At 42.9% G+C, this 25,306-nt stretch overlaps 1 protein-coding gene across 1 annotated transcript; it reads right to left on the bottom strand.

Moving 5' to 3' along the window:
• Positions 1-2,104: 2,104 nt before the first annotated feature.
• On the bottom strand, positions 2,105-16,224 carry KRT18 (keratin 18). The gene is made up of 7 exons (XM_060763030.2): positions 15,712-16,224; positions 8,012-8,094; positions 6,591-6,747; positions 6,240-6,404; positions 5,080-5,205; positions 4,000-4,223; positions 2,105-2,347 (listed from the first exon to the last, which is right to left on the bottom strand). The coding sequence occupies exons 1-7, from the start codon at positions 16,162-16,164 to the stop codon at positions 2,230-2,232; spliced, it is 1,326 nt and encodes a 441-aa protein (XP_060619013.2). The 5' UTR covers positions 16,165-16,224; the 3' UTR covers positions 2,105-2,229.
• Positions 16,225-25,306: the final 9,082 nt, after the last annotated feature.

The raw sequence follows: 25,306 nt of genomic DNA, 5'->3' as shown, positions 1-25,306 counted from the left end.
CCCCTCCCTTCTCTCATTTCCTTCATTAATCCATTCTCTGCCAGGATTAATGTTTATTCTGCTTATTTTTCTTTAGAAATAGAAAGGAGGATAAAAATGGCTGGGAAAGAAGGAAAAATTGCTCACAGCATTGGCAACTCTTCAGATCTTGTTGAACTTTATTATCCATTATCCCTAGTCACCATAGCCAATGGTTGACAAATGCTGGGAATTGCAACATGGGGTGTGTATATCACACTTCCCTAGAGTTATAGTTACACCATTCCTGCCTGTTATTTGGCTCATGCAGGACCTGGGGCCCTGGTGGATCCTCTTGAGACCTTTTGTGTGTCTGAAAACGGAGCAAGACTGGCACAAGGGGAAACATTGTTAAAGCCGTTTCGCCACCCTTCTGAACCTTTGGACCTCGATAAGCGTGTTCTTGGTTGCAGGATGCTGGACTAGACAGACCTGAGATGGATGGGGATTTCTTCAGTTCTCCAGATATTGGAGGAATAATATCATTGTATCCCTTTTGGCTGTATTGGCTATAGTTGATAGAAATGATCCAATAACTGTGGGGTTGCAGATTCACAATTCTTGAGAATCCTCTCAGTCAGGAGAGTTTTTCATCTACCCAAGTATCTTTTTAGGTAAAGATATTGCCTAAAGCCAAAGTAAATAGATAACTATATGAATTATTGGAATGTGGTATGATGCATATGATTATCAACTCACCTTGGCTTGAGGCAACACCTTTCCTCCTTCCTTTGTTCCCCAACAACCATAGTTAAGACTGAAATCTTATCGCCATACCCATAATTTTTGTATTTCTATCTTTACCTACACATAGACTAAGGGCATCTGATGAAGTAGACTTAAAACTACGCTTAAGCCACCGACTTCAAAGTAGGTGCTACTACAAGATCCTTTTGCATATAATTGTTCTATTATTATGTTGCTGCTAGAGTGATTTTAATCATCTATAATTATTTTAAATACAATTAAAACTATTCAAAAAACTACTTTAGGTTATTCCTATATATTAACAAGAATTTTAATATGCAAAAATTAGCATATTTGCATGTGACCTAAATTCAATTGTTACAACTAGAGTGGATCATTGACTTAATATAATTTATGTAAGTGTTGGCTTACTAACCTCCTATTGATTAAGTATTGGATCATGTGATTTAAATATTTATATTAAGATGTTTTAATCCTTTCTTTTAATGTTTAATTTATAGTTATACTAGCCGTCCCCTGCCATGCATTGCTGTGGCCCAGATGGGGGTTCTGTGTGGAAGGTTTGGCCCAATTCTATCGTCAGTGGGATTCAGAATGCTCTGTGATTGTAGGTGAACTATAAATCCCAGCAACTACAACTCCCAAATGTCAAGATTCTATTTTCCCCAAACTCCACCAGTGTTCACATTTGGCATATTGAGTATTTGTGCAGAGTTTGCTCCAGATCCATCATTGTTTGAGTTCACAGTGATCTCTGGATGTAGGTGAACTACAACTCCAAAACCGAAGGACACTGCCCACCATACCCTTCCAGTATTTTCTGTTGGTCATGGGAGAACTGTGTGCCAAGTTTGGTTCAATTCCATCATTGGCTGGGTTCAGAATGCTCTTCGATTGTAGGTGAACTATAAATCCCAGCAACTACAACTCCCAAATGACAAAATCATTTTTTTTATTGAAGGACATACATTGTGCTATTAGGTGTCTTGTGTCCAAATTTGGTGTCAATTCGTCCAGTGGTTTTTGAGTTCTGTTAATCCCACAAACGAACATTACATTTTTATTTATATAGATGTTAGCATTTAGTTATTGTGATTTTTCTTTTTACTTGTATGTTGGCATTGAATTTTTGCCATTGGTATGTTGTAAACTGCCTTGAGTCTCCTCCCAGGGGTGAGAAAGGTGGTTTATAAAAATAATAAATAAATACTCATTGTGATTAGTAATTAGATTTAGGCCTGTAAGTACTACAAATAAAATAAATGAAGCCTAACAGTGCACCCTTTGAATGTGGTCCATAATTCACTGCCTCAGGGGCACAATATTTGTGTAATGAAAGGCAATTTGAGAAAATAATGGCATGAAGACATAAAACAACTTTTAGCAACATCTTTATTGACTAATATGACCAACCCCAGTTCCCCTTCCCAGGCTTTCCTTCATCTCTAACACAAACATTTGTGGTCTCAGATGCACTGGGGTGTTTCCTGCCATAGAGTTGATTCATTTCTTCGAGACTCTGGTTTCACTTGTCTCCGACACCACTTTGCCATCCACGATCTTGGTGGAGTGGATCTTCTGAGTGGTTTGCATGGTGCTTTCCAGTAAGGCATCTTTCAGGCTGGAGGATAAGATGGAAAATGGGAACCAGAATTAAGAGTAATTCTCATCATTTTCACATGAAAACAACTGGGTGTTCTTAGGGCCTCATCACACTAGAGAAAAAAATCCACTTAAAATCCGGTTTCTGCCTCCTGCAGAATTCTGGGGTTTGTAGTTTAGGGAGACTGTTAAAGGCTCCTCACTAAACAACAAACCCCAGAAGGAGGCAGAAACTGGATTTTAAGTGGATTTTTTCTCTAGTTTTTTTTTTTTTTGTCATGTCAGGAGTGACTTGAGAAACTGGAAGTCGCTTCTGGTGTGGGAGAATTGGCTGTCTGCAAGGACGTTGTCCAGGGGATGCCCGGATGATTTGATGTTGTTATTATTCTTGTGGGAGGCTTCTCTCATGTCCCCTTATGAGGAGCTGGAGCTGATAGAGGGAGCTCATCTGCCTCTCCCCGGATTCGAACCTGCAACCTGTCAGTCTTCAGTCCTGCAGGCACAAGGGTTTAACCCACTGTGCCACCGGGGGTTCCTTTTTTCTCTAGTGTGATGAAATAATTAAGTGATGTAGGCTACTGTATGAATTGTATACACTATTACATGATATCCCAGTACTGCCAAGCAAAATTACTTTGGTCTCATGAAGTTAGTCCTGACCTATGTTAGACCTTAGACCAAAGAACTAATTTGTTAAAACTCCATTGATACGAAGGAAATCTCAGCCTCTTTCCACACCCTGCATGGTAAACACTGATTACATAAGTAGAAAACTGGTCTCAGATATGTGCTCAATGTCATGAGTGGCACAGGAGTTGCTCACACAAAAACCTATCGAATACAGATCCTTTACCACAGGCATAGGTAAACTTTGGAACTCCATATATTTTGGATTTGAATTCCCTAAAAATCCCAGTCATCTTACCAACTGTTAGGAATTGAACCTGGAGGACCAAAGTTTGCTCATGTCTGCTCTACCAGGATATGCCACTGTATTCCTCCCTTCAGATAGCGACAGCATGTACCTCTTATGTTCACTTCAAGTGTTGGTTAGTGAATAGGCCTCTGAGGATCTGTTCGTATTCAGGAACAGGGTTCAGAACCCTATGCAACTCTTTTAAAGCCTAGAGTAAAATCAGGAATGGATCCTCTGCTCCTCTGAAATGGGAGCTGTCAGCAGCCATTGCCTTCAGCACTGTTTTCCCATTTTGCACATCTTGTGCTTTGTTCTTTAGCAAAACTGTATTTTTGGGAGCCTTCAGGGAACAACTCATCTCAAAACCAAGGCCAAGCTGACCATGTAATTTAAAATGAGAAAGAGATAGAGTGGGAGGTATTGCTTCCATTTCAGTAAATCTGAAAGCATGTTGATGGTGGGGAGAGGGCAGTAGCCACCAAAAATGGAAGCGGTGAAGCAACATTCCGGAGTGGGATAATTGCTCAATCTCATTTGGCATACATGAGTCAGGCCTCCAATTTTATTTTAGTTAAGAAATGCAACTTTTTTCCTTCTTATCACAAATTTGGTCTACAGCTAACTGTAAAAGGAAACACTCCCCTTGTCACATTCTTGAGTAAGCATTATTTAGATCGTGTAAAGTACAAACCAGAAGCCACCACTTTCAAAGTTCTTTTAACAGACAAAGGAAGAAAAAGCAGGATGGTGCTCACCTCAGCTCTTCCCCACCCTCAAGCAGGTGCCTGTAGGTTGAAATCTCTGCCTCTAGTTTGTCTTTGATGTTGAGCAGAATCTGGTACTCCTCTGACTGGCGCTGGACATCATTTCGCAACTGCGCCAGCTCAGCTTCAGTTCGCAGTAGTATCCCGTTGATGTGCTCCATCTGCAGGCCATAGCGCATTTCAACTTCCTGCAGATTGGCCTCCAGACTGGCTCTCTGTAGAGGAGAGACAAAAAGTAAAAGAAATCAAGACCGTCCTGTTTTAAGTCAACCATCTTAAGAAAATGATTTTTTTTTTGTTTAAGACGACAGTTTTTTGGTTTTTTTTTGGTATTTCAGGAAATTGAAATTCCTCCAAGAAATGAAGGAGAAACTATGGCTCACTTGTAAAGATTGTTTCCCATCCTTACTGAAATCAACCCAAATTCACAACCAGAAGCCAATTTTTACTACCTTCCTATTGAAAATACTTTATGATTCAATTTTGAAAACTGTTTTCAAAACTTGAGAATTGAAATAATTACTGTTGTAAAATAATAGAGGTGTCTTTTTAGAAAGAGGAAAAGGGGCCTTGGAACCATGTAGAGGTTTCTTTAAAACGAATCTCCCAATTCCTAATACAGTTTTGATATCTGAGCTAATGGGAATTGAGGAATCCAGCTTTATATGGAGGGTCTGAAGTTCCTCATCCCTGATTTTAATCCCACAGAGTTGTATTTCCTTCACCCCATTGAGCAATTCTCATTAGAGTTTAGACTACTACCCACAGAAACATTTACAGCAGTTCTCCACTTTGGTGGAAATTATGGACCTAAGACCCTCCAAAACTGAAAAAAATGGTGAATAATGTCTTTTTTTTCCTGAAAGAATATCTCTCTAGGATTCCCTAGGTTTTCTAGGGTGACTATATGGTCAATTTTCAGTAGAAACTGACCATAAAGGTCTTTTGAAGGACCTAGGCATTCCTCAAGATAACATCTTATTGAACTCCACAAATAATCAGTTCTGCAAATATTGAGCCCGCTTATGTGAGGAAGAAAGTACCCCTTCCAGTCCCAGTTTTTGAACATACCAGATTGCGTGCAGACTCCAGTTCAATTTCATGTGTTTGGACAGAGCGGCGCAGGTCAATGATGTTGGCACGGGCCTTCTCAATGTCTTTGGAATGCTCGGTGATGACGACTGTGCTCTCTGTGATCTACAGACACAGAATGAACGGCGTTAGGATCTCAGATAATCCCATCTCCATGATGATCTCCCTCCCACCAAATTAAAGGACACATTAATACTGAATAGAGAATGTTCATTTATCCTAGCACAATCCCTACAAATTACTGATTTAGCTCAATACATGGGAAACCACAAGGAGAGGGTTATACTTACTAGTTTATAAAGGGAGGTAGAGAGGGAGCAAGAAAGGAGCCACAATTGCCAGGATTAATGAGAATATTTTTTCCACCTTGAATATGCTATTTCAAATTATGTAGTTCAGTTTCTATATTGGTCATGTACCTATTTCACATTTTTTACTTAGGATTTAAGGTTGTATTCAAATGTGACACTTCTTCTACCCAGCCACAGAGGCTTAAGAGTCCCACTGTTACGGTATATACGTGTGTATATGTTGTCCCCATGTATAAGTGGAGGGCAGGTTTGATGGCCAAACTTATGGATTTTAATATGACCTATGGATAAGTCCAAAGTCATTCCATGGAGCAGGGAAAGTACCAATGCCACTTCATGGGGTCAGATTCCTCTGGCCACCCTGCCGCCATTCCTCATCCAGGCCTTCAAAAAGCCCAGAAGTGTGCCATAGCAGAGGAGAGGATTGGTACTTCTTCTAGGTTGATCCAAAATGGACAAATATCTTAGCTTTCACAACTCTAGTCAGAGAAAGGAGTGGTTTCTTTTTTTTTTCTTTTTGCTAAAAGTCAAGGTACAATATTTAACTTGATCCATGGATAAATTAACCCAAGTTTTTTGGGTTGATATTGTGACTGAAATGTCTGTACATGAGCATATACAGTAAATACTGCACAGATACCTCCTTGAATACATAAAACCTTTGTGTATTCATGTGTATCAAATTTAGCATAACATTTGTCATACTATTGTTAAAAATACATTGGGACTTAATACTTAGATTATATTTGCAATGTGCAATTACAGCTGGAGCCAGAGAAGACAGAAAACTGTAAATGATGAAAAGACACAAAACCTCTGATATCATACCTGCTGGCTCCAATACTTGTCCAAATCCTCGAGATTCTTCTGAGCCAGGACGTCATACTGTGCTCGAATCTCAGCCATGATCTTGCCCAGATCCTGCGTTTTGGGAGCATCAACTTCAACTGTCAGCCCAGAGTTGGCAATCTGGGCCTGCAAGTTGTCAACTTCCTAAAGGAGAAAAGATAGAAAGGGACATTCAATACACTAACTGTGAGGATTGGGAGGGGTGAAAGCCTTCTGCACCAGTCAAACGGTGCTTTGCTTCTTCTGTTCCAGGTATTTGGCTCTTTTCCCACTCAAATACCCATCCTTGTTGCATTTGTGCCACTTTTCCTAGAGCCAGCAAAAACTTACCTCTTGGTGGTTCTTCTTCATAAAGACCAGCTCTTCCTTGAGGGCCTCAATCTCAGTCTCCAGCTGTAGGCGCATCATGTTGGTGTCATCAATGACTCTGCGGAGGCCATTGATGTCATTCTCCACTGACTGACGGATCGCCATTTCAGCCTCAAACCTAGATGGTTAAGAGAGGAAAAAAGAGGATGAGTGCCTTACAGCAAGATGTTTGTAGCACAGAATGACTTCACATGTTGTCATAGAGCAATGGTTCTCAAGCTATGGGTCCTCAGATGTTTTGGGCTTCAACTCCCAGAAATCTTAACAGCTGGTAAACTGAAATTTCTGGGAGTTATAGGCCAAAACACCTATGAGAACCACTATCATAGAGAGAAAAAGGCAGGACTGTGTACATACTGCAATCCAATCTTAGGGCAAAGAAGCACAACTAGGTACAGAATTCTGCTTCTTGCAATTTATTTTTTTTAAGAAAGCACATGTTTCAAACTTTTATGACTAGTCCCTCCACATTTGCAGTTTCGACTTTTACAGATTTGATTAAAATGTTATCTCCAGGAATTTCTAGGCCTTCAGTGTGACTCCGTCAACTTTGGTAAAGTTTAGAACAGGTTATGCATAGTTGTACGCCTGCACAATAGCCTACTTTTCAGCTAAGTAAACACATACTCAGTGAAATGATGGGCTGGATCCTATGCCCTCAACATTTCATAGAGGAAAATAAGGACACATACAACCAAGCAACAGTAGAATGGGGTCAAGACAGCCAAAGTTATTAATGAGTGAAACAGACAAACTTGGAAGGACTGCAGTGGTTTGCTCTTGCCTGAGCCTAGTGTGAAGGGCACAACACCACTCTTTTTCTCCTCTCCCCATTGCTGAATTAATTGAGAACAAATGACTTTTGGATTATGAATTTGGCTTGCAGCAATTGAAGTAGGCGAAGAACAAAGAGGCGAAGTAGTAGGGAAAATGAGAAACTGGAAAAATTTTAAAAGCAGTTGGGAAAGCCACCCTAATTGGAATTGCCAAAAAAGTACAATTGGAAGGTATAGGATCGATAGGCCCATTCCTACTCTCCTCTATCCCTTGATAGTTATAGGGGAATGAATGCACAAAAAAGGCCCTACATCATAGTCATTATTGTCTGCCAATACTATAGGTAACACCCAAAAAGCTGCATTCTGCTGGAAACAGACTGCCAATCAAACTTGACTCCAAATGAAGACCCCGTAAGACTCAGTAAGATGTGCTATCACAACTGTTGGGCCTCCTCCACCCAGCTTCAGTCCTCTCGTTCTAATAGGTATTCACATTTCAGTAAAGAGAACAAATACATTTTGTTCTACTTGTATATAGGAATAGCTTTCTTCTGAAGGTTTTTGGATAGATCATGGTAGTCAGACAAGGAGAAAGATACTTACTTGACACGGAAATCATCAGCAGCCAGCCGGGCATTATCAATCTGCAGGACAACGCGAGAGTTGTCTATTGTCTGGTCAAAGATCTGAGGGCAGAAAAGGAAACACATGAGGGACTTGTGAATACATTCTTTAAACATAGTATGTTGGTCCTGAGTGGGGTTGCTCACTGATCAGAAAAGCTGGCACTGTGATTTTAACAGCACCTCAATCTGATGATAAAGCATTTCTGCCCAGAGAAATATGTACGGCTTACTATCTGCAGGTTAAGATGCTATGAAAAGCAGAGTTATATGGGTGTTTGCCTTCAGTTGCCTGTGGTCTTATGGTGATCACATGCATTTCATCCTCAGAGGTGGTTTTTCCATTTCTTCCCTCTGAAATACAGCCTTGGTCCCCCATCCAATGCTAACTAACCAGGGCTGATTTGGGTTGTTGTAGGTTTTTTGGGCTATATGGCTATGTTCTAGAAGCATTCTCTCCTGATGTTTCGCTTGCATCTATGGCAACAACAAAGGTTTTTTGGGCTATATGGCTATGTTCTAGAAGCATTCTCTCCTGATGTTTCGCTTGCATCTATGGCAGGCATCCTCACAACCTCTAGAGAATGCCTGCCATAGATGCAGGTGAAACGTCAGGAGAGAATGCTTCTAGAACATTGCCATACAGCCCAAAAAACCTACAACAATCCAGTGGTTCTGGCCATGAAAGCCTTCGACAACACAGGCTAATTGGCTTAATTTCCAAGATCAGGCAGGCTCTGAAGCCTTTAACGGGACTGATATGAAATATGGCAACTCTTGCCCTTTTGTCAATTGACCTTGGACCGACTTTAAATCACCCATCCAAGAATGGGTTCCAGAAATGACTTTCCCAGGTTTATGCTGCCCAACTTCCTCTTATGCTCTTATTTGGAGAAGGCCCTTGCAACCTGAACTTACTAGTTTCCTGCCAGCCTACACAGTTCCCATTGTTTGCCTAAGCTCTCACAGGTGCAATTCACCTTTCCAGTTCCCCAGGTAACAAGGAGGCTTAAAGAGAGAGCCCAAGATTCTTAAAGGGAAATCTCCTGCTTAAGGAAAGTAGTGGTCTTGCAACTATCATCACCTTCATAAGACATTCCCATCCTTGTTTAGCTATCAATATCAATCCCATCCTGTTCTAGACAATAACCCTTGTCTAGGCCAGCTTTACAATCAGATGTACCAAATCATTTAAAGTTATATACACTGGGATTTGCAAAAATCTGTTTTGATTCTGTGTGCTGCCTTCCCTAGTTGGATTGACTTGATGCCTTTATCCAAACCTAGAGAAATTTTGATCCTCTGGATATTTTAGCCTATAGTTCCCACAATACTTTATTACTGTCCATGCTGTATAGGCTTTATGGACATTTTAAGCCAACATTTTGAGAAGTTCCTATCTCTATCCTATTCTTCCTCTCTTAGGAGTATAATTTGGGGAGAGTAGTGTCAATATGTGGTGGCACAATTAGGTAACAGGGAGCCAGAAATTCTTGCCTATGACCTGTAGATCCAGGCTGCCTTTCTGCCCACTCTGGATTTAAGACACAGACACAAATGTCTGCAAGAAGATAAAAACAAATACGTGGGATGACAATGTTCCTTTTTGTGTCCCTAAATAAACTCTTTGTTCGTAGCAGGAACAGAGACCAGGAAGCTGTTGTAAGAAGTTCTCTAGAGCATTAGGTCTTTTCCACAGCAGCCACACCTTGGGAAATCGCCTATCACAGACTGAACTAAGCTCTCTCTGTGTCTGTGCAACTAGGGAGAGACATAGAAGGGCTTCAAGAACCACACTGTTCCCTGCACAAAACCTGAAATTGGCCCTCCCTGGCTAAGAAAAGCCTGGGTGGTTCACTTTTTGTCGCTATTGCTCAATGGAAACTTCACGAAGGGGTGGGGTGTTCACGAAAATGCTCCCCTGCAACATTTGTCCCTATTTTGGTAGAAAGGAAAGATAAAAATACAGTACATAATTAAGTACACAGTCCCAAAGGTGTATTCAAAGGGCTCTTTTCATCTTCTGCAACTGGGACCGCACCCTCCAGTCCAGCTCCTTTGCTCTTTGTCCCGTACACCTGTCCTTTCCAACTGCAACAGCCGTTTTCCACCGTTATCTTTTTCCTTTTTTCACTGTTTGCCAAATGATTATATGCCTGCCTATCACTCATGAGAGCAAACATCCTTTAGTTGAAGCCCATGTCTTTCCCAGAAAGGGCTGTTCTTTGAACTCCGTCCCTAAGCTACAATTTAGTGGGGTAGGGTTCTCACTGCTTGGAAAGCTTTCTAATTCACTGCTGCCTTGCATGTTGGGTAATTCATTCAGATAATATGCTGCAGTGGTTGGAGGGTTGGACTGGGGATTTGGGAGAGCCAAGTTCTACTTGCCATTTGAGCAGAATTTCACTGGTTGACCTTGAGCCAGAGCCCTTCCACACAGCCATATAATGCAGAATATAAAGACAGAAAATCCCACTGGGTTATCTGAGTCCACACTGTCATATATTTCAGTTTGAAGCAGAAAATGTGGGATTTTATTCAGGTGCGTGGAAGGGCCCCCAGCTGCTCACACTGAGGCCCCTTCCACAGTTGTATAAAACCCATATTGGACTAGATTATATGTCAGTGTGGACTTAGACAATCCAGTTGTGGATTATCTGCCTTGATAGTCTGAGTTATATGGCTCTGTGAAAGGGCCCTTTTTCAGCCCAACCATCTTTGTGGTTGTTAGGAAGATAAAATGGAGGTTAGGGTTAGGCATGATACTTTGCATTCACCAAAAGGAAGGCAGGATATATATATCATGAATGAATGAATATAGTATAACATTTATCCCCATCTTCCACCAGTGAGAAAAGGACAAAGAGCCCTGTTTTGGCTTGGCATCAAGCCCTCATCTGGAGGAAGGTCTTTGAGAAGTTTGCCTGGAACAACTTCTAGTTAAGGGAGTGAATGGAAGGGCAGGGAAAGTTTCTCTGGGCCCTTCACACAACCCTATATCCTAGAATATGAAGGCAGAAAATCCCACAATATCTGCTTTGAGCTGGGGTATCTGAGTCCACACTCATGGGATTTTTTGCCTTGGTATTCTGGGATATAGGGCTGTGTGGAGGGGCCCTCCATGAGCTGCCTCCTCTGATGGCACACCTGAATCTGCCTTGTTACACTTATGAACCCAAATTTGGGTGGAAACATCTGTTCCTGTTTTGAAAGTGATATTTCCTGTTTAATTGTGTGGTAAATACTTTGAAAGTAGTTTTTATACTCCAGAAACTTCGTTTTTGTGGTGCCACTTAACAGAGTTTATGGCAGCCACAAAAACGAAGTTTCTGGAGTATAAAAACTACTTTCAAAGTGTTTGTTGAGACTCTGGGCCTTTCCACACAGCCCTATATCCCAGAATATCGAGGCACAAAATCCCACAATATCTGCTTTGAATTGGGTTATCTGAGTCCATACTCAGATAATGTGGGATTTTCTGCCTTGATATTCTGGGAGATAGGGGCTGTGTGGAAGGACTCCCAGTGAGATGTTCATTGAAAAACTATAGCAAAATATGTCATAGGGTGTCCTGCAAAATGAAGTTTTTGCCATTTAATAAACTTTTCCCATATTTTAATGATAGAACCAATTAGGACAGTGGTTCTCAACCTATGGGTCCCCAGGTGTTTTGGCCTACAACTCCCAGAAATCCCAACCAGTTTACCAGGATTTCTGGGAGTTGAATGCCTGGGGACCCACAGGTTGAGAACCACTGAATTAGGAAATGACATGTAAAACCCAGGAACAAAAACGGTTACATTGTGTTATCTTTGTCTCTTACACAAGGCATCAGAGTAGGGTTAACTGGAGGGCCACATTCACCCAGCTGGCACTGCCAAGTCTACTGTAGGAAGAAAGACACTAGCCGATTTTCCCTGAACCTCAATTCCCACCTATCCTAATGACTTTAATAGATCACCAGTTTCTGAAGAAATGTTTTCCACACCTGGCTGAGTGTGCTCATTTATCTTCTCTGCGGTTACTAAAGGCAGCCCATGTTTTCTTGTAGTAACTTGTGGCTACATATAATGAATGGATATATACAAATAATAAAAGGACAACGTGCCTTTCCCCCACTTAACTAACCCACACTGTGGTAGCCATTCCTCTCCACACACATACACCTCCCGCTAAGCAACTCTGCATACGTGGCAAATTTTGGAATGCAAGAGTAAAAAGCGTTTTGGTTGCTGAATGTCTATAGTTGTTGAAGTAGTTCTAAAGATTGGTCAGTCGATAAGATCAGCTACACTCACTGGGAAATTGGGTTTTCAGGAATGAATTCCAGACAAGCATAATTAAATCCCTGGCACTTTCTTATTTCAGAAAGGAAGGAAGTACAGAAAGGAAGCATTTCAGAAATGAAGCTTCCCATAACTACTCTGTGGTGTACTCTGTCATGTGTAACAAATAATAGCCTATCTCCTTAATCCCTGGACTAATCATTAATCTGTGTGCATTGGGACAACGATTGGACTTTGGACAGCCAAGGAATATTGTTGGGAAGAAAGCAGGCAGAGATTTATGCTGAATGCATGTGGGGTTTTTTTGTCGTGTCAGGAGTGACTTGAGAAACTGCAAGTCACTTCTGGTGTGAGGGAATTGGCCGTCTGCAAGGACGTTGCCCAGGGGATGTCCGGATTTTTTTTAATGTTTTACCATCCTTGTGGGCGGCTTCTCTCATGTCCCCACAGGCAGAGCTGGAGCTGACAGAGGGAGCTCATCCGCGCTCTCCCTGGATTCGAACCTGCGACCTGTAGGTCTTCAGTCCTGCTGGCACAGGGGATTAACCCACTGCGCCACCGGCAGTGGGTTAATCCCACTACTGATCACCCTCCTGCATGTGGGGTGTTATATAGGAAGTCACTCCACCACTCCAATCTTTGCAAACCACAAGAGCCAGCTCAATATATGAAGCAGTTGAGCCATTGCATGTTGGATAAATGTTCCAACCACAAACTTGGATTTTGGGCCCGTCCACCCAGCCCTATATCCCAGAAAATCCTACATTATCTGAATGTGGACTCAGATAACCCAGTTCAAAGCAGATATTCTGGGATATAGGGCTGTGTGGTAGGGCCCTTTGTTAAAGGGAGGCAATGGTAATGCTGGAGACTTAATGGGGTATTTGTCAGATACTTTAGGAAAGACTCAGCATCCCTTTTCAATGATTGCAGGGCCCTTCCACACAGCCATATTATAACCCAGAATAATCCAGGCAGAAAATCCCACAATATCTGCTTTGAATTGGGTTATCCGAGTCCACACTGCCATATAACCCAGTTCAAAGCAGATAATGTTGGACTTTATACAGCTGTGTGTGGAAGGGACCTCAAAGTTAGCTCCAAGACATGGAACTCTTTGTCTTTAGAGCAGTGGTTCTCAACCTGTGGGTCCCCAGATGTTTTCGCCTACAACTCCCAGAAATCCCAGCCAGTTTACCAGCTGTTAGGATTTCTGGGAGTTGAAGGCCAAAACATCTGGGGACCCACAGGTTGAGAACCACTGCTTTAAAGCCTTATGAAATGTATCTCTACTAGTTGAGCTGACTTAAAGGAGAGCTGCACTGGGAGAGCCAGGTCTCAAAGGGTTCAGAGAATACAATCAGATTTTTGAGCTTGGCTTTACTAACTAAATATCATATGCTTCTAAAACACATGCTCCTAAAACATCCCATGTCGCTGCATGACATACAGTTTCATCCTTACCATGATAAGGATGAACTCTTCTTCACACCAAGTGTATGTGATGCAAGAACAACAAAAAAAAGTTGGGACTGCAGGAGTGAAGTATAATAACAGAGCAGCTAGTTCAGACATGGGCAAAATTCAGCCCTCCAGGTGTTTTGGACTTCAACTCCCCAATTCCTAACAGCCTACTAGCTGTTGGGAATAGTGGAAGTTGAAGTCCAAAACATCTATGGAAGTTTGCCCATTCCTGAGCCAGTCAGTCACTGAGTGAACAGGAAAGATGTCTTATAGTGAGTGTTTATATGTGGAGTGAGATTCTAAATAATGCTATTTCCTCCGGACAGAAGCAAAATGAAGGGGGGATTCTAGAGTGCTAAACCTAGACGAAAACAAAAATAATAACAATGTTATAAGCAGGCAGCTTGGTTATTCTGTACAATTAATTGGTGCCAGTGCTTCGAGGTAGCAATCTGGGTTGCTATATTTGCAAAGATCCCCTTTAGCCCTCCCTACCTTTCTGCAAAAAGCAGCTGCTTTCTAACAGCTGGTTCATTATGGTTTCATACTGGTTGAGAGAGCGGGTGGAGTAAGACCGGGCGAAGTGAGAGACACAGGCAATTCCTTTACTTCCCTTAAGCATAATGCTCCCCTGTTTATTGTCTCTCCCCCCCCCCCCTTCTGACCTGCGACGAGGTCTATTCTGAACTGCCTTGCTCAAGTAAGGTACCGTTGGGTCCCAGCTATCATACTATCCCCTGTTAAATTACTTCACTGTTATCTGTGTCCCACCTGCGTTAACTGAGTTCAATGGTCTCCTGCTGCTGCAATGTGCTATCAGCATTGTCGAAGCAGTGTTGCAGGAATCAGCGTAGAGCTGCCAACACTCGGTCCCAGCTATCATACTATCCCCTGTTAAATTACTTCACTGTTATGTGTGTCCCGCCTGTGTTAACTGAGTTCAGTGGGATCCTGCTGCCACATTGTGCTATGAGTTCAGTGGTATCCTGCCACCGCATTGTGCTATCAGTGTTGTCAAAGCAGCATTGCTGAATGAGTGTAACGCTACCAGCACTCGGTCCCAGCTATCATACTATCACTGACCTGTTAAATTACTTCACTGTTATCTGTGTCCCACCTGCGTTAACTGAGTTCAGTGGTATCCTCCTGCTGCATTGTGCTATCAGCATTGTCGAAGCAGTGTTGTGGAATCAGCATAGAGCTACCAACACTCGGTCCCAGCTATCATACTATCACCTGTTAAATTACTTCACTGTTATCTGTGTCCCACCTGTGTTAACTGAGCTCAGTGGTATCCTGCCCCCACATTGCACTATGAGTTCAGTGGTATCCTGCTGCTGCACTGTGCTATCAGCGTTGTGCTACCAGCACTTGGTCCCAGCTATCATACTTTCACCGGCCATCTGTCAGGGGTGATTTGATTGTGCTTTTTCATGGCAGGGGCAGACCCGTAGCCAGGATTTTGATTGGGGAGGGGGCTAAGTTTGATTTTGGGGGGGGGGGGTTGAGGATCTACCCTAGCAAACCTTTTGTATCATTATCGCAATAGCCCCATGCATGTGGGATATATTGAGCATGGTGATCAGATCATGATATGAATAAACGTAACAGTTTAAATAATGTACCAGTAAGGCCTTCTCGCGGACCACCCTGAGAATTTGGGGGGGGGGGCTGAAACCCCTCATGCCCCCTCTCCCTGGCTATGGGCTGGATGGCTCATGTTTCTCTTAAGAGTGCTGGAGCATTGGGCTATCAGCGTTGTCAAAGCAGTGTTGCCGAATCAGCGTAGTGCTACCAGCACTCAGTCCCAGCTATCATACATGAGGCGCCCAATCCAAGCCCCTGCCATGCAGGAAAAGCACAATCAAATCACCCCCGACAGATGGCTGGGGAAAGTCTAGTGGTTGTAAAGTGTGTGTGGCTCTCTCACCTGGTTCCTGAGGTCCTCGATGATGTCGAAGTAGTGGCTCCAGTCGCGGGCGCTGGGCCCCTTCTTGTCCAAATGCTCGCGGATCTGGATCTCCAGCTTGCGGTTGCCGGCCTCCAGGCTGCGGACCTTCTCCAGGTAGCTGGCCAGGCGGTCGTTGAGGTCCTGCATGGTCTCCTTCTCGTTCTGGACCACGCCGGAGCCCGAGAGGGCGAAGCTGTAGCCCCCATAGCCGCTCCCGCTCCCGAAGCCTCCTCCTCCTCCGCTCCCGAAGCTCTGGCTGGAGCCCAGGCGGCGGACCCGGGAGACGGAGATGCGGGAGCCCGAGCCCCCGGCCCCGCCGTAGACGCTGGCCGAGCTGGGCCCCGAGGAGAACTGCACCGAGGAGGAGGAAAGCCCTCCCGGGCGGGAAGAGCTGGAGCTGGTGTAGACGGTGCTGGAGCGAGAGAAACTCATGTTGGAAGGAAGGAAGAGCAAGCTGTCGAGTGGGAAGGAAGGAAGAGGAGGCAATCCCAACGCTAGGTGCCGGCGCGGGATTTATAGCCCGGAGGGGAGGGGCTGCCCAGCCTGAGCCCACCTCTTTCTCTCCCTCTCCTCCTCCCTCCCTCCCTCCCTTTTGCCTTCTGCCTTCGAAGGAGAGTGAAGCCCCTCTAGCTTGTCCTTTGACTGAGTCCAAAGACCTTTTGCAGGATCCCAGGCGCAGGCAGGGCTTCCCCTAAAGACCCAGGCAAAGGCTGGCTGTCTCTACATCAGGTTCTTGTGGGTTTTTTCGGGCTATATGGCCATGTTCTAGAGGCATTTCTCCTGACGTTTCACCTGCATCTATGGCAAGCATCCTCAGAGGTAGTGAGGTCTGTTGGAATTAGGACAATGGGTTTTTATATCTGTGGATGGCTGGGGTGGGGCAAAGAGCTCTTCTCTGCTGGAGCTAGGTGTGAATGTTTCAACTGACCACCTTCATTAGCATTTGAAGGCCTGACTGAGCCTGGGAAAATCTTTTGTTGAGAGGTGTTAAGAATGGGGGATGCCTGGCTCGAGAGCAGTACGTGTGGAAAAGATCTTGGAGTCCTCGTGGACAACAAGTTAAACATGAGCCAACAATGTGATGTGGCAGCAAAAAAAGCCAATGGCATTTTGGCCTGCATCAATAGGAGCATAGTGTCTAGATCTAGGGAAGTCATGCCACCCCTCTATTCTGCTTTGGTTAGACCACACCTGGAATATTGTGTCCAATTCTGGGCACCACAATTCAAGAGAGATATTGACAAGCTGGAATGTGTCCAGAGGAGAGCGACCAAAATGATAAAAGGTCTGGAGAACAAGCCCTATGAGGAGCGGCTAAAGGAGCTGGGCATGTTGAGAGGGGATATGATAGCCATGTATAAATATGTGAGAGGAAGCCACAGGGAGGAGGGAGCAAGCTTGTTTTCTGCTTCCCTGGAGACTAGGACGCGGAACAATGGCTTCAAACTACAAGAAAGGAGATTCCATCTGAACATGAGGAAGAACTTCCTGGCTGTGAGAGCCATTCAGCAGTGGAACTCTCTGCCCCGGAGTGTGGTGGAGGCTCCTTCTTTGGAAGCTTTTAAACAGAGGCTGGATGGCCATCTGTCAGGGGTGATTTGAATGAAATATTCCTGCTTCTTGGCAGGGGGTTGGACTGGATGGCCCATGAGGTCTCTTCCAACTTTTTGATTCTATGATTCTATGTGCCTGGTTGTTTCCTCTCTGCTGTTTTGCTGTTGCAATTTTAGAGTTTTTTAATACTGGTAGCCAGATTTTGTTCATGTTCATGGTCTCTTCCTTTCTGTTGAAATTTCCACATGCTTGTGGATTTCAATGGCTTCTCTGTGTAGTCTGACATGGTGGTTGTTGGTGTGGTCCAGCATTTCTGTGTTCTCAAATAATATGCTGACCACATAGGGAAGCTGATGAGGAAACACAACATACAAACAATCTACAAACCCACCAAGAAAATCCAACAAATGCTACGTTCAGCAAAGGACAAGAGGGATCCTCTCACCTCTGCAGGAGTCTACCGTATACCATGCAGCTGTGGACAAGTCTACATAGGGACCACCAAACGCAGCATTGCCCAAACACGAATCAAGGAACATGAAAGGCACTGCAGACTACTCCAACCAGAGAAATCAGCCATAGCAGAGCACCTGATGAACCAACCTGGACACAGGATATTATTTGAGAATACAGAAATGCTGGACCACCCATTGAAATCCACAAGCATGTGGACAATTTCAACAGAAAGGAAGAGATGCTTGCCATAGATGCAGGCGAAACGTCAGGAGAAATGCCTCTAGAACATGGCCCTATAGCCCGAAAAACGCCACAAGAACCTAGTGATTCCAGCCATGAAAGCCTTCGACAATACATTGTCTCTACATCCTTTTTTTTTTTTTGGGGGGGGGGGGGGTTAATGAACAAATGAACAAAATCTGGCTACCAGTATTAAAAATCTCAAAAATTACAACAGCAAAACAACAGAGGGGAAACAAACAGGCACATAAAATCACTCTCAACAAAAGATTCCCCCCCAGGCACTTCCAAGCCATTTAATGCTAATCAAGACCTCACTACCTCTGAGGATGCTTGCCATAGATGCAGGCGAAACGTCAGGAGGAAAATTGCCTCCAGAACATGGCCCTATAGCCCGGAAAAACCTACAACAACCCAATGTAATGTTTGTTTGTGGGATTAACATAACTCAAAAACCACTGGGTGAATTGACACCAAATTTGGACACAATACACATATCAGGCCAACAAGTGACCATCACTCATAAAACACCAAAAAACACAGCAAAAGAGACTTAAAAAGCCAAAAAACCTAAAATTGCATTACAACGCATGTGCATAACCACATATATATATGCAAACACACACATATATACACATATACACAAATATATACATACACACATATATATACACACAAAACACGTATACACAAACTGGGCCACAGCAACCTGTGGCAGGGGATGGCTTTTGTTGTTCAGTCGTCTCCGACTCTTCGTGACCTCATGGACCAGCCCATGCCAGAGCTCCCTGTCGGCCGTCACCACCCCCAGCTCTTTCAAGGTCAGTCCAGTCACTTCAAGGATTCCATCCATCCATCTTGCCCTTGGTCGGCCCCTCTTCCTTTTGCCTTCCACTTTCCCCAGCATAATTGTCTTCTCTAGGCTTTGCTGTCTCCTCATGATGTGGCCAAAGTACTTTAACTTTGTCTCTAAGGGGATGGCTAGTCTATATAAATAAAAATGTAATGCTGAAGGACCTAGGAAATTCCAAGAGGCTATATTTTGCCAGAGGCGGCTTCTTCTTCTTCTTCTTCTTCTTCTTCTTCTTATTCTTATTCCATTTTTCCCCACTCATATACAGGCCGTCCCCAAGTTACAAACAAGATAGGTGCTATAGATTTGTTCTTAAGTTGAACATGTTTGTAAGTCGGAACAGGTACATTTCAAAGTGTCACTCCAGTCATATGTGTGTGTGTGTGTGTGTAGCTTTGGATAGCACAGGGAAGGGTTAATACCCCTGTGGTGTTTGCTTTGTTGCCTGTGCCCCTGTTCAGACCATTTCACCTCACTGTCTATCCCTGTGAGAATTGGATTTTGAAAAATTTGGCTTGTTGAAACAAGGATTGGTGATAAAACTTCAGCAGAGACGTATTTTCCCCATGATCATTCTTCCAGGAGTGTATTTCCCCTCAGAGGAGTAGGTTTCTCTCACTTCCTGTTGTCGCACCCCAGTTCTTAACGATGAGTTGTTGGCAAGTTGGATGTTTGTAACTCAGGGACTGCTTCCTAGCATCCTACTACCATGGCTTTTTACAAGGGGTGCATCTATGCATTTTTACAAGGGCTTCATCTATCTATTAGTGCCAAACTCATTTTCATCCAAGGGACACACAAGCCAGAAGGCCATTAAATCCATGGATGGAGAATCTGTGGATGCAAAGGGCCTACTATAATATTATTACAAAATGGTCAAAGCTCTTTAGTTTTTATCCAGTTTCGGTCCCCAGATGTTGTTGAACGTCAGCTTTCATCACTTTTGATTATCCTGCTTCTTGGCAGGGGATTGGACTGGATGGCCCATGAGGTGTCTTCCAACTCTATGATACTACTAGCTGTCCCCTGCCATGCGATGCTGTGGCCCAGTCTGTTGATCTGGAAAATAAAGTAATGAGAAAGTGTTGGTTTCTAATATATGTAATTTCTTTATGCTTGCGGGTAAACAGTATTTCTTGCTGTTTCTTGTCAGTCTTGATGTGGAGAGTGTCTGGTTTGCCCACCCTGGAACATGCAAGATATCATTGTCCTTCTTTAAGGGTCCCTTTCAAATCTATGATACTATATCTCTGTGTGTGTGAATCATATGTGTCTATATCTATGGCTGGATGGCTCTTTGTCAGGAGGGCTTTGATTATGTTTTCTTGTCCTGGTGAAGGGAGTTGGATTGGATGGCCTTGAGTATTTTCTGTTGGTCATGGGGGTTCTGTGTGGGAAGTTTGGCCCAATTCTGTCGTTGGTGGGATTCAGAACACTCTTTGATTGTAGGTGAACTATAAATCCCAGTAACTACAACTCCCAATTGTCAAGGTCTATTTTCCCCCAAACTCCATCTGAGTTCATATTTGGGCATATGGAATATTCGTGCCAAGTTTGGTCCAGATCCATCACTGCTTGAGTCTATGGTAGTCTCTGGATGTAGGTAAACTACAACTCCCAAACTCAAGGTCAATGCTCACCAAACCCTTCTAGTGTTTTCTGTTGGTCATGGGAGTCCTGTATGTCCCGGTTGGTTCAATTCTATCATGCTGTTTGATTGTAGGTGAACTATAAATCCCAGCAACTACAACTCCCTATCTATCTATCTATGGCTGGATGGCTCTTTATCAGGAGGGCTTTGATTATGTTTTCTTGCCCTGATGAAGGGACTTGGATTGGATGGCCTAAAGTATTTTCTGTGTGGGAAGTTTGCCCCGATTCTGTCATTCGTGGGGTTCAGAATGCTCTTTGATTGTAGATTAACAGTGAATCCCAGTGACTTCAACTCCCAAATGTCAAGGTCTATTTCTCCCAAACCTCATCTGTGTTCATATTTGGGTGTATTGAGTGCTTGTGCCAAGTTTGGTCCAGATCCATCATTGTTTGAGTCCATTGTTTGAGTCCATTGTTTGAGTCTGGATGTAGGTGAACTACAACTCCCATACTCAAGGTCAGTGCCCCCCAAACCCTTCCAGTATTTTCTGTTGGTCATGGGAGTTCTGTGTGCCAAGTTTGGTTCAATTCCATCATTGATGGAATTCAGAATGCTCTTTGATTATAGGTGAACTATAAATCCCAACAACTACAACTCCCAAATGACAAAATCATAATTTTTTGAGTGATGGTCACTCCTTGTGTAGTGAGACGTTTTGTTGCCAAATTTGGTGTGATTTCGTTCATTGGTTCTTTTGTTTTTAAGGTACTCATTATGCACAGAGCATTTTTATATGTATAGATAGATGATTCTATCCGCCACGTGGATAGGGGATAATGGGGATTGCAGCCCAACAGCACTTGTGGCTCTGATGTTGGGGAAAAGGTTAAAGACTCAAAGTTTCAGCCTGAGAAAATACCTTTGCCTCTCCATAAATCCCAGGATTCTATAGCCTTGGGTCAGGTCAGTTCAAGTGGTGTCAAATTGCATTGATTCCACAGGGTATTGTAACAAATGAGAATGGCCACAGCTCTGCCAATCTAGTCTTGGACTGGCAGCAAAGGATTGCTTAGTCTGCAAACTGGTAACTGTATGTTTTGATCATTAGTAAATCTGAATCAGTAAAAAGAGTGCACAGAGCATTTCTTTTAATAGCTGGAGAAGGAAGATTCTGGATATCGAGATCTATAACTTTTGTAAAGAAACTAGGTTCTTGTGGCTTTCTGTAAAGAAGGTTAGAAGTCATAACTTGTTTTGGTCTTTAACCGTGCTTTCATTCCTTTCTTTTCTTCTTTCTATGTTTTAGTATCTCAGCTTTCCAATGCACACTACCCCTGGAAACACTAGCATGTATCTGGGGATTTTAATTTCTGTGTGTATGTATGTGTACTGTCCGAACGTATCTCTTTCCACGAACCATCACGAAGTTTAAGATCTTCAGGAGAGGCCCTGCTCTCGATCCCACCACTATCACAAACGCGGTTGATGGGGACGAGAGACAGGGCCTTCTCAGCAGTGGCCCCCCGCCTATGGAACGCCCTCCCTAGAGATATCAGATTGGCCACCTCCCTCTTGTCTTTTAGAAGGAAAATCAAGACCTGGTTATGGGACCAAGCGTTTGATCAGTGAGCAGCAAGTGGAAGAAGATCACACAACTTATGGCAATGAATTGACCCAGACTGGTTTCAATTTAATGGATGTGTCTTAATTAATTGTTTTAATTGTTGTTTTAATACTTTTAATATTTTGATTGTACTGTGGTTGTTTTTATGATGCTAGCATCATTTGATGCTTTTTTAAGGCTGCCCTGAGTCCCCTTCGGGGGGAGAAGGGCACGGTATAAATATAGGAAATAAATAAATAAAAATAAATACTGTCCCATGCATCACAAAATTAATGTGGTGAGCTGTATCAATGCAGCTCTTATTTTTTCTTCATTAAAATATGCATTTATTTATTTTCTGGGAACAATACTGCTCTATTGCTGCCAAAACAACAATCACCCCATGACTCTTGTAGTCTTAATGAGTTTTCATGGCTATTTGTTGTTAAGCCTAAACCCAGTTTTTTCCCCCATGTGGAACAGATCAACTAAAATAATGGAATTTACGTAAATGATAATATACCAAATTCTGATTGATTGATTGGTTTTTAGTAAAGGTAAAGGTTTCCCCTCACTGTAGGGGTTGGTGCTCATTTCCGTTTCTAAGCTGAAGAGCTGGTGTTGTCCGTAGACACCTCCAAGGTCATATGGCCGGCATGACTGCATGGAGCACCCTTGCCTTCCCACCACAGTAATACCTATTTTTTTAAAGAATATTAAATAATTTTTATTGTAACATACCTTGTGAAGAGAAAATAGAACATCGAAAGAATGAGAACAATTTTTGATAGAAAAGATAGGAAAGGAGAAAGAGCCGGGAGACAGATAAAAAAATAGGGGGGGAAAGAAGATAAAAAATAAAAATATAAAAAATTAAAAATAGTAATTGAAAAGAAGAAAAAGAAAAAAAAGGAAAAAAGGTTTGTTTGACTTCTTTCTATTCTTTGGTGGAATAAAAGTGTTTGGCCCCCAAAGGGGTGAAAAAACAGAGCAAAAAGCCTCTTCTTCCCTGGGAATTCTTGTCTTCTTGTGAGTCTTGTTAATTTAAATTCTTAAGTCTAATTTTTTGCTGCTTGAAATAATTCTTAACCAGGTCCCAATTCGTTTGTTTTGTTTTGTTTTGGGGAGGCCTTGATTTGGAGTAATCCAATAGGTTAATTGGTCCATATTCATTACCTCCAAGACTTTCTTTTGCCAGTCCTCTATTTTTGTAATGTCCTTCTGTCTCCAGTTTTTTGCAAACACTATTCTAGCCGCAGGTACTAAATAATTAAAAAGAATTTCCTTCTCTTTATCTTCTGCCACATTCAGCATACCTAACAAGAAATATTCAGGTTCTTTCCTGATCTTTTATGTTTAATTTTTTTTGTATATCAGTATCTATTGATCTACTCACATTTGTATGTTTTTGAATTGCTAAGTTGGAGAAGCTGGGGTTAACAGCGGGAGCTCACCGTGCCCCCCCCCCCGATTCAAACCACCAACCTTTTGGTCAGCAAGTTTGGCAGCGCAGCAGTTTAACCCGCTGCACCACCAGGGGGCCGTATGTAGGCTTTTACTACCATTCTTATCATAAGGTTATTAAGTGCCCTTGACTCTTCTTATGAAGGCTGAAATACTAATGCTAATAAATTGACAATGAGATAACATTCAGGATATTGATTCAGACCGACATAGTGACACACACACACTTAACTACCTTGTGACTCAGGGGACTTCTGACTCCCACCACAGCTGACTCAGGAAAATAAAATAAAATCACAGAAAAGAAAAGAGCATTAAAGATAAGGTGAGCTATTGCGTGTGGTCTGGGAATTGCTGCTGATTCTTTGTAGCAACAATCTGAATTCGTCATTTCACTCTGAGTATTGCAAGTTTGTGGAATGTGTTCAGAAGAAAAGCCCTCTTGCGTGTGTGGGATTTTTTTTTTTTGCCCTTTTCTAGTATTATCAGAACCTTTTCAAGCATTTGGAACATAGTTAAGTTTAAGGTGTGTCTGCTGAGCACCACCCCATTTTGTTGACTTAGGGCATTTTTCAAGATTGAGGGAGTCCTATTGGATTCCCACAATCCATCAGGGGGCATACTGCTGCCACCACAGTTGGCATGGAAATTTATTAGCACCTGTGCCAACTCTCTCCAGATCTTCCTCCTGCTCCATAGAGCTCTGTGGAATGGTGGATCGGAGAATTTCAGTGCAATTTCAGAAACCAAATTGATCACAGCCAGGGAAGTGCTGTAGGCTGCCAAGAAAGGCATACAAGGTACATAGAATCATAGAGTTCAAATTGACCATGTGAGCCATCTAGTCCATCCCCCTGCCATGCAGGAAAAGCACAATAAAAGTACTCCTGACAGATAGCCATCCAGCCTCTGCTTAAAAACTTCCAAGCAAGGAGCTCCCACCACACTCTGAGATAGAGAGTTCCACTGCTGAACAGCTGTTGTGGTGAGGAAGCTCTTCCTAATGTTCAAGTGGAATCTCCTTTCTTGTAATTTGAACCCATTGCTCTGAGTCCTACGTAGTTTCCAGGCCAGTAGAAAACAAGCTTGTATTGTCGAAGGCTTTCATGGCTGGAATCACTGGGTTGTTGTAGTTTTTTTGGGCTATATGGCCATGGTCTAGAGGCATTCTCTCCTGACGTTTCACCTGCATCTATGGCAAGCATCCTCAGAAGTATTGAGGTCTGTTGGAGTTAGGAAAATGGGTTTTTATATCTGTGGAATGACCAGGGTGGGGCAAAGGACTCTTGTCTGCTGGAGCTAGGTGTGAATGTTTCAACTGACCGCCTTGATTATCATATAATGGCCTGACAGTGCCTCGAGCAAACTTTTGTTGAGAGGTGATTAGATGTCCTTGTTTGTTTCCTCTCTGTTGTTGCGCTGTTGTAATTTTAGTGTTTTTTAATACTGGAAGCTAGATTTTGTTCATTTTCATGGTTTCTCCTTTCTGTTGACATTGTCCACATGCTTGTGTATTTCAATGGCTTCTCTGTCAGATTACACATTCCACAGATATATAAACCTTTTTTCCTAGTTCCAACAGACCTCACTACCTCTGATGATGTTTGCCATAGATGCAGGCGAAATGTCAGGAGAGAATGCCTCCAGACCATGGCCCTATAGCCCGAAAAAACTACAACAACCCAGAAAACAAGCTTGCTTCCTCTACCTTATTATATCTTTTCAAATATTTAAAAGTTGTTATCATGTCTCCTCTCAACCTTCTCTTTTTCAAGCTAAGCATACAAAGCTTTTTAAGCCACTCCTCATA

This window comes from Anolis sagrei, chromosome 2, assembly GCF_037176765.1.
Source record: "Anolis sagrei isolate rAnoSag1 chromosome 2, rAnoSag1.mat, whole genome shotgun sequence".
NCBI classification, from domain to species: domain Eukaryota; kingdom Metazoa; phylum Chordata; class Lepidosauria; order Squamata; family Dactyloidae; genus Anolis; species Anolis sagrei.
This window is presented reverse-complemented; position numbering and strand designations above follow the sequence as displayed.